The sequence below is a fragment of the Trypanosoma rangeli genome, assembly GCF_003719475.1.
Source record: "Trypanosoma rangeli strain AM80 chromosome Unknown Tra_15.4_contig_00228, whole genome shotgun sequence".
In the NCBI taxonomy this organism is placed as follows: Eukaryota; Euglenozoa; class Kinetoplastea; order Trypanosomatida; family Trypanosomatidae; genus Trypanosoma; species Trypanosoma rangeli.
In genome coordinates, this window is record NW_021705972.1 from 23,344 (window position 1) to 32,556 (window position 9,213).

Genomic DNA, 9,213 nt, shown 5'->3' on the forward strand with positions numbered 1-9,213 from the left:
CCCTCCTCTCCTCTCTCTCTCTCTCTCTCTCCTCTCTCTCTCTCTCTCTATTTCATTCTCTTTCTTTCTTGTGTGTGTGTCTCACTCTATCTGGCAGTGTTTCTGCTTTGATAGATGTCAACCGTAAACCGGCTTCGGTGCCTGGAGAAGCTTGGCGAGGGTACCTACGGAGTTGTGTTTAAGGCCAAGGAGAACGCCACGGGGCATATAGTGGCGGTGAAGCGCATGGTGATCAGCGGGGATGACGAGGGTGCGCCCGCCACCGCCATTCGCGAGGTGTGTCTGTTGAAGGAGCTCAAGCACAACAACATCGTCGCGCTGCGTGATGTGCTCTTTGATCCGCCTAAAGTGACGCTCATCTTTGAGTACTGCCAGTACGACCTCAAGAAGTACATGGAGCAGCACGGCAACAGGAAGAAGGTCACAGTGCTGCAGGAGACACAACAGATCATGAAGCAGATGCTCCTAGGGCTGCGCTACATGCACCGCCGCCACGTGGTGCACCGTGACCTGAAGCCGGAGAACATATTTATCAACATCGACCGTGCCGCAGAGGGCACAGGCAACGTTGCGGTGGAGGCCGCTGCAGCACCTGCGCTAGAGAAGGGGGCAACTTCGCCACCTGCCCAGGCGGAAGTGTGTGGAAGCGGCGGCAAACAACTGGCAACAGACAGTGGTGCCAATAACGCCGCGGACGCTAGTGACGCTGCGCAGTTAATTGTGAAGCTGGGCGACTTTGGGCTGGCGCGGGTGGAGAACATTCCGGTGAAAAAGTACTCCCACGACGTGGTCTCGCTCTGGTACCGTGGCCCCGACGTGATGATGGGGACGGCCCTCTACGGCTTTGCCGTTGATATGTGGTCTGTCGGCTGCATCTTTGCCGAGATGATCACGCAAAAGCCGCTGCTAAACGGCCGCACCGAAGTCGAGCAACTTCTGAAAATTTTTTGCCTTCTTGGCACACCCACCCTGGAGACGTGGCCCTCGCTGCCGAGCTACCCAAAGTGCAGGCAGATGATTGACGCAATGACCAAACTGGCGCGCGAGCGACTCGTAGCAGTGGGCCCGAATGCCAAGGAACAACAACAACAGCAGCAGCAAACCAAGGGGAGCCAAGCGGTGCAGCGGTGCAAGGAGCACCCATGCGGCGTCGAGCGTCGTGGCGGCGACATTTTCGTGACGGGGCAACATCTCAGGCGACCGTTCAATAGCGCCAACAGCTCCAACAGTAGCGGTTTTCAGGAGCTGCTTCGAAATGATTATAATTTCCCTCCCGAGTTGTGTTTTCGGCGCACTCTTGACGACTACCTGGAGAAGTCGCGCTTTCGCGAGATCGCTGGCGAGGAGGGGATAGACCTGCTGCGAAAGCTGCTGTGCTACGAGCCGTCGTACCGCCTGACCGCCCACGAGGCGCTGTTGCACCCGTTCCTGAAGAATGTGAAGGCGCCAGTGCAGCGCAAGGTAGACATGATGTGTGCGATGCTGAGACAAACGCTAGAGGAGCATCGACTGCTGGATGTCTGTGGCGTGGAGTAACGAATACCCCGCCCGTGCGACGACAGGCACCAACAATAATGAACGGACATCAATTGGTTAACCAATGCCCCCACTTCTCTCTCTGTATGTGAATGGGGTCCGGTGTGCCGCCGGTGGTACGAAGACGACGATCTCCACTTGTTTCTGCGTTGCTGCGCAACTCACACACGGTGTAGGTGCCTCTCCCTTTCTCCACGCAGATGTGTATATATATATATCTGCTTGTGGTGTACGTATGTATAACGTTTTTTCTGTTTTCTGTATTTTGCTCCGTATGGGCTTCTTCACGCAACCATGAACTCCTCCGAATTTTGGGAAAAAGGAAACCAAAAACAAACGAAAAAACGAACAAACAAAGAACAAGAAGAGGAAATGACCTCACGTGTAGATCAAAGGGAATATGAAAAATGAAAGAGAAACGAATTATTTTTGGGTAGGAGGAATGTTTTATTTGTTCGCACCATCATGGCTACTACGGCAACGCGTATGCGCATTTTTGTTTTGCTGAGGCGATGTGTGTGTGCGTGTCTTTTGAAGCATCACGACTACTGACAGTTCCGTTCAAAGCAACGGCCTGTCGTCATAAGTCTCTCCTCCATGGGTCTTTTCTCTCTCTCTCTCTCTCTTTCTTACGCCATGTGTGTGTGTCTATTTGTTTATCTTTCTAGGTATGTGTGTGTGTGTGTGTGTGCAGTTGGTTTTAGCCCTCTCTCCTCCTCTCGTTTTTCCCCGCCACAGGCATGGCGGCAAGGCGGGTTGGGGAGGTGGGGGTGGAGGTGGAGGAAGCAGCGGCGCCCCAATTCCCTCCTCTTGTTCCAGGTCCTAGTTTTTGTTTTAGTTTTTGGATTTTTGTTTTCTTCGTGTTGTTGTTGTTGTTTTTTTTTTTGTGTGTGTGTGTGTTTGTTCGTTGCCTCCGCCATCACCAATCCTCCGCCTCTTCCAGGTGCGCAGGGGGGAGGGTGGCGTGTGTGGTGCCGGCGTAGGTGTCATGGACCCCGGTCCCCAGCCCAACACGGTTTGGGTTGGTTTGTGAGTTGCTTTTGACGATGTTGTTGTTGTTGTTTTCGGCTGCGTGTCTGCCCGCGCGACGTTGGCGCACCCCCGCCGGGCCATGCACTCTTTTTTCCTCTCGCTCTTTCTTTCTCTCTCACACACGCGTCGCATGCGTCCACGGCGCGGCGGGGAGCGCAACGCAGACAACCAGGCAACAGCGAAAGGAAAAGGCACGTGACGTCGGCCAACGCGAAAGCAGCACGGCGAGCGAGGGTTGGGGGAAGAAGCTTCGAGGCGCAGTTTAACTGACAGACGCACGGTTGCCAGTCCGCCTTGCACGTGTTGGGTTCACACCGTTGCGCGTGAACGCGGCGCTGAGGACACGCACGGAGGAGGAAAAAAAAAAAGAGGGAGAAGAGCTAAACTACCGAAAGAGAGAGAGGGGGGTGGGTGGGGAACGAGCGAGGCGAAGAACAGCAAAGACAGAGAAGAGGGCACGGAGTGTGCCAACTCCTTTCAGCTTTGGGTACCGAACGGCGTCTTTTTTTTTTTTTTTGAAGCGAGGAAGGGAGGGGAACACCGACGAAAGGAAGCGGCTTTTTGTTGTTGTTGTTATTGGCGTACGCGGGGAGCGGAGGTGCAGCAATACATCAACAGCAGGGGGTGGTGGCTTAAATGCGGGAGCGCCGATATTCCCGCTGCCGGAATTTGCGTCCACTGAAGCGCCGCCTATGGCTGCACTATGGAAAGCACCGGAAGGCGTGCACTCTGCTTCTGCTGCTGCTGATTCAGGTATTGGGCTTCCTCGCGTACGAGTTGTCCGCGAAGAACGTGAGGTACACGAGGACTGGCCCCGCTATGGACAGTAATGGGGCGCAAATCATATTTTTTGGTGAAACTCAGCCACGTGACGCGGCGGCGCTCGGGGGTCTGACCACCGCCGTGCGGAAGTACACCCCCGCAGAGCTAGAGGCCGAGTACGGGGACATGGACTTCATCTACACCTTTGTGAATGGCACGGAGCGCGATCACGCCTTTCGCCGCCTGCTATATCATAGGTGCCTGAATGAGATTATGCACGCGGAGGAGGTCTTTTACACGCGTCGCAAAGTATTGGTGCTGCCGTGTACCAAGCGGGGTTTTTTTCCCCGCGCGGAAACTGTTCGAGGGCTGTTAAAAAAAATGGGAGGCGCCGCCGCCAGGGCACCCTCTGCTCGCGACCGCGAACGTGACGAGCTGCGGTATAGCATCCGAAGTGTGGAGCAGCACATCCGGTGGCACCGCGGGCGCCTGATCATTGTCTCCCCCGGTCACTATCCCAGCTGGGTGGATCAGGCGAAGAACTTCATGTGGAGTGCCCTCACGTCCAACCTGGGGCCCCACATGCGGGGCCGGCACGCCCGCATCACCACAGTGCACCAGGATGCACTGATGCCGTACGGCATGCGTCTCACCGTGGACTCGCACACCATTGAGATGCAGCTCTTTCGCGTGCGCAACATCACACCCATTCATCTCTTTCTTAACGACGACTACTTCATCAACGGTGAGGTGGAGGTAAACCACCTGCTCAACGAAAACGGCGGCACCTACGTGCGCACAGAGCACGGCATGCTGCAGAAGGCGGTCAACGGCGCGAATGGAACATCCTGGAGCGACGGGGTGCGGCACACAAACCTCTTCAACACGATGGAGCTTGATATCCACAAGGAGGATCACCTACCGCACAATATTCTCGAACGCTGGCAGGCGGCAGGGTACGACCCTGCGTACAACATTCCGGTTGCCTCTGGAGATCAGCTTATCCACACCGCGCGTGACCATCCGCCGAACACGCTCCCCAAGAAAGCCACGCCGCAACGACCACGTTTTTATGCCACACACGCACCGTTTGTGTATTGTACGCGGATGTTTGAGTTTCTCAACACGAGGTACGAGCTGGAGATTGCCCACAACACCCTGCAGCACCGCGGACGGATGGCGCGTGACCTCTTCACGCCCTTTGTATACAACGCCTTTATCATGGCCCGCCCGTGGCAGTCCTCGCCGCGGTTCCTGCCGTACCTCACCGCACTGCAGTTGAACCGGATGAAGAATTTAGGGGTCCCCAAACCGCCGCCGCTGCATATTCTCCTGGACAACAAGGATGCCTGCGCCCCCGCCACGCTACTGCGACAACCGGCATCAGAAGCCATGTATGCAAAGTTCGTAGACAACTTGGAGAAGAACAAACGTGTCATTCACTCACTGGAGATGAATAAACCGCTTTTTTTCAACATTAACGACGAGTTCCGCGAGGTGAACAGCAGCTTGCAGCTTCAGGTATTCCTTGCCAGCGTCTTTCAAAAGCCGGCGCTCCTTGAACGCACCGCCGCTGAGACAAACGACAGCGCCCCGTATTTTACCGCATTTCAGGAACTTATGAAACTTCCCCTAGTCATCTTTGCCTCATACAGGGAAGCGCTCTGTCCCCTTATCCGCAGCCTAAAGCTTGCCATGCCGCAGTTTACCGGCCAGGTGATACTGGTGCTAGAAGAGGGCACAGCGGAGGAAAACAAGGATAATCTTGAGACGATGCGACAACGGCTAAATCATAGGGTAATAAGTGCAATGCCTGTGGTGCTGTGTACGTTTAGCGGGAATGTGAAAGAAGTCACCGTGTCCCCCAAGCTACAGATCAGTGAGGCGGTGCAACAGGCCCTTGGCACCGTACCGAACTCCACCAAAACACCTGTGCTGCTGCCAGAGGACTACATTGGTGGTAGTCAGGTGAAGGTGGCTGCGCTTGCTATTGATGCCCGTACAAGACACCTTCTTGACAGCGTTGCGGCGCTCACGCGGGCCATTGAGGTGCCGGCTCAGTCTTTGGCACTTGAGGACTTTGAGCTTGCAGCTCCGACGGATTCAAATGGCTCCGTTTTGGTGCTCTCACGCGAAGACGCAAAGCGGAAGGCGATACACTGGGTGAACGGCGCCTCGGAAACGGACCTGTTGATCACCTTTCCGCTGCCGTATGCGCGTTATGAAGACCTCGACGCACCCATAACGTGGTCTTTTAGAAAATAATAGTAGGTGATGCGGATCGTCTGCTCTCAAGTTCTTGGCATACGACGCACACACAAGCACACACACGCCCGGTGGCACCTTGTTGCCTCCACACACCAGATAATTTACCACCTTTTCCACTCCTCCGCGACGATGGGGCTGAGCGAAGCCGACGGCAGATGAGAGATTGAGCCGTGCTTTGCTACTGTGGGAGGTGTATTTAATTATGTATGAAAGTAAAAAAAAACGATAAAAAAAAACAAGCAAAAAAAAGAAAAAAAAGGAAGAAGTGGGGGGGGGGGGGAAAGTCGCTGAAGATGTCATGCATGGGGCGCGCACTAACTCTCTTTGGACCGTCGTTCCTGGTTCTGATGATACACAATTTCTACTTGTGTGGCCTCTTCTCATCCACGCTTATTTGCACCCTCTGCCTTGTAGCTTGTGTGCCTCCACATCCTTGCGTTAGTGAAAAGGAATGGGGTCCACAGAGGCGGCGGTGCTGTGAGGATTGATCGAATAGACATCGTAGTGTGCCTCGGACAGGTGCCGTGGCTGTAAAAATCCGGTGTGAATAAATATATTGTTTTTTCTTTTTTTGTTTTGTGTTCCCTCACTTTTTTTTCTTTCTTTTTCCTCGAGCGTGTGTGCGTGTGTGTTTTGTTGCTGTTGTTGTTGTTGTGCCGGATGACGAACGCCTCGTCACATTCATCCCCGTCACTTGCAGACGCTCCCGCCAGTGCTTTCTGGGCATCGCCGCCGTTCATGTCTCTCCCCGTTTTGGTCTCCTTGCGGCTGTTTCTCTCCTCACGCGCCTCACCGCCATCTCGTTTGAAAGGAGGCGAGCTGAACCACCACCACCGCCATTAGCAACACCAACAAGAGGAAAGGAAGGAAATAAGAAAGAAAACATTCAAGCAGGAAAAAAAATGTCACAGGGAGATCAACCCGCTGCAGCTGCAAGCGGAGGGAAGGTGACCTTTCGCGTTATTCTTACCTCCGAGCGAAGTCAGCCATTTCGCGTCATCAGCATTGCGGAGGAGGCGCCGCTCACCGCTGTGCTGCGCTTCGCCGCGGAGGAGTTTGGCATCGCCTCGGTAGACTCCATGGCAGCAACAACGAAGGACGGCACCGGCATCAACCCGGCACAGACAGCGGGGAATGTCTTTATGAAGTACGGGCAGGAAATACGTCTCATTCCGCGTGATCGTGTAGGAAATATATAACATTTTTTTTTTTGTTTTGCCTGTCTGTAAACTCTTCTGCTCCTCGGCCCATATAAATATTTGTATATATAATATATACCTGTGGAATGCAACGGAGGCATTTCAGAGTTCACATATCTTTGGGTGGCGGCAATGGTAATGCGCGTGCCTTCTTCTTTCGTTGTTTGGTCTCTGCGCTACCACGCGACTTTTCGGCCATCATCTCCGTGCGGAGCCGCACACAAGAAAGGCAGCAACGCCGCTTGCGTGCGTGACCTCCTCTGTTTGCACGGCGCATTTTTGTTCTTCTCCTTTGACTTTTTTTTTTGTTTTGTCTTCTTTCTTTGACTGCAAAATGATGCGCAGATACCAATCCCACCTGTGGTGGAACAACGCGTCCGTTGCATTTACGCGTGTGTATTTGGTTTTAGGTTGTACCTTGTTGCGATCAACGTCCACGGGTGTCTTCTTTGCCCCAGGTAAGTATATCTTGTACTATATACACAATATTGCAGCGGGAACATGGAGCTCTCCCCGAAGTGGGCCCAATCGGTTGTTGTGCGCTCGGACGGCGGCACGATTGTGGGACCGCAGCAGCATGGATCTTTGGTCGCCTACGCATACGCCGCCGCGGGCTGTCCCATCATTATCCGCCCCCGCGATCCCCGCGTCTTCACCGCCGCCTCCGCGCCCTCCTCTGAGGGGAGGGAATCTGCCACGGGGCATGGGGACGAAGGCGGGTATAACGACCACCAGGCCGCTGCTGGTCAGGCCTCGCTGCTGACGTCGCTCATCACCGGAACTGACGTGGCGGGGACGTTTTGGGTCCCTGACACGAAGCGAAACGAGGTGGGCCTGCTGGAGGCCATGCACCGCCGCACGGCGGCGAATCGCACGCATGTGCTGCTTCACAGTCGGCCTCTCCCGGAGCTGCAGTTTAACTTCTCCACCTGCCAGGGCGATAACATTGACCTCTCCCACGACGCGTTCCGTCTCTCCAAGACATCCATGGCGATTTTGCAGATCGAACGCAAGCTGTTGGACGGCAGCGAAATCGTTGTGCGCTCCGAACCTGACGCTGGCGGGGGTGGGAAATTTGGCCGCACAGATAGTGATGAGAGACGGCAGCCGTATTATCCTTCCAACGTGCCGGCCAGTATTTCTGGTAAGGCCTTCAAGGATCAGCTGCGGCACGGGCTACGCGCCATTCAAGAGGAGGAGTACTATCTCGTACGATACCGCGACTACAGTGCGTGGGCAGTCCGATACTACGCCGACATTGCAAAGAAGGATCACTTTTGGGGCAATAAGTACGTGGAGCAATGCTTCGCAGTTCATGTTGGGAAGGAACCTGGGGAGCTGATTCCCATCACGGAGGCGCAGTTCCTCTTTGGTGTAGAGATGCTGCAGCGACAGATGCTCCAACAGATTGGCATGGGCGCCACTGTGGACATCAACTACTCGGCACTGAGCAAAGATCAGTTCCGTTCGCTAGGGGTCCTCCTAGGGGATGGAATGCGGGAGGTAGGCGTAGAAGGGGAGGAACTTCGCCGTCGCCAGGAGGCGGCGCGAGAAGAGGAAGAAAAACGACGAGCTACAAATTTTAATTCTGGCGCGTACGAGCCACCGAGTATATGGGACTGGAGCCCAGCCGCGATAAGGAAACGCATCGACCACCAGCTGCAGCGACACTACCAGGCACTTGGGCGCCTCGTGGTGCGTGGTGTGGTGTTGGGTGTGGGTGCGTACGTGGCATGGTCGTACATCAGGCGCGCTCTTCCAAGCGACGACGACGGCGCCAACCGCCGGGGGCAAAGAAGAAACCGCTGGAGCGGCCGGGGTGGCAGCTACGCGGACGACGACGCGAAGTTTGCCCCCAAGGGCTTCCTGCGTAGCGTCGTGCTGGGCCCGAAGGAGGTCTTTGACTACCTGCTTGCACCCACTGGCGGCAATTGAGCCTGAAGGCGGATGCCCCTGTATCTCATTGCGGTGAAAGGTCGTTTGCGACGCGTCTTTTTTTTTTTTTTGTACGCGGCGTGGTTGCATCGAACTCGCCATCTCGCTCTCCCTCTGCGCGTCGTTTGGTTCTTCGCGTTCCCCTTTCCTACTAGCAAGACCTCCCCCATGCGGAGACGAGACGGGCCGTGCTGCACACACCCCGCGTTTCCTACAGGCGGGAGCCTCCATGTTTTTTTGTTTTGTTATGGTGGCGTGCGCGGAGGCAGGCCGGAAGGGAACATGTAAGCTTTTTTCTCTTTTTTCCGCCACCGAAGGCGCGTGCCGTGGTGATGGCCCCCCGCGCCGTGCCGCACATGTGTTTCTTTCTTGCCTTCCTTTTTGCTTTCCCGCTCTGCCTGTCTTCTTTCACGCGCCCTCGCGGGTCTCGCCGCCGAAGCAGGCAATTGCTACAAGGAGGCAATGCGCGCAAACACTGCAG

General features: G+C 55.2%; 3 protein-coding genes across 3 annotated transcripts, besides 12 other annotated features; all 3 read left to right on the forward strand.

The window, feature by feature from the left end:
* The first annotated feature begins 5 nt into the window (after window positions 1-5).
* Window positions 6-49: a microsatellite.
* A 65-nt stretch (window positions 50-114) lies between these two features.
* Window positions 115-1,536, forward strand: TraAM80_06334 (protein kinase; the record flags this gene model as incomplete). Its single annotated transcript, XM_029383184.1, has 1 exon — window positions 115-1,536. One exon carries the CDS (start codon window positions 115-117, stop codon window positions 1,534-1,536), a length of 1,422 nt encoding a protein of 473 aa, XP_029236984.1.
* A 323-nt stretch (window positions 1,537-1,859) lies between these two features.
* Window positions 1,860-1,899: a sequence feature (A-rich).
* Window positions 1,900-2,143: 244 nt separating this feature from the next.
* Window positions 2,144-2,166: a microsatellite.
* A 7-nt stretch (window positions 2,167-2,173) lies between these two features.
* Window positions 2,174-2,227: a microsatellite.
* Window positions 2,228-2,361: 134 nt separating this feature from the next.
* Window positions 2,362-2,440: a microsatellite.
* Window positions 2,441-2,446: a microsatellite.
* Window positions 2,447-2,557: 111 nt separating this feature from the next.
* Window positions 2,558-2,599: a microsatellite.
* Window positions 2,600-3,204: 605 nt separating this feature from the next.
* On the forward strand, window positions 3,205-5,595 carry TraAM80_06335 (putative ATP-dependent chaperone; the record flags this gene model as incomplete). The annotated part of the gene is made up of 1 exon (XM_029383185.1): window positions 3,205-5,595. The coding sequence occupies one exon, from the start codon at window positions 3,205-3,207 to the stop codon at window positions 5,593-5,595; it is 2,391 nt and encodes a 796-aa protein (XP_029236985.1).
* A 217-nt stretch (window positions 5,596-5,812) lies between these two features.
* Window positions 5,813-5,856: a sequence feature (A-rich).
* Window positions 5,857-6,154: 298 nt separating this feature from the next.
* Window positions 6,155-6,181: a microsatellite.
* A 42-nt stretch (window positions 6,182-6,223) lies between these two features.
* Window positions 6,224-6,253: a microsatellite.
* A 594-nt stretch (window positions 6,254-6,847) lies between these two features.
* Window positions 6,848-6,875: a microsatellite.
* A 198-nt stretch (window positions 6,876-7,073) lies between these two features.
* Window positions 7,074-7,122: a microsatellite.
* A 176-nt stretch (window positions 7,123-7,298) lies between these two features.
* On the forward strand, window positions 7,299-8,732 carry TraAM80_06336 (uncharacterized protein; the record flags this gene model as incomplete). The annotated part of the gene is made up of 1 exon (XM_029383186.1): window positions 7,299-8,732. One exon carries the CDS (start codon window positions 7,299-7,301, stop codon window positions 8,730-8,732), a length of 1,434 nt encoding a protein of 477 aa, XP_029236986.1.
* Between the last annotated feature and the right edge of the window lie 481 nt (window positions 8,733-9,213).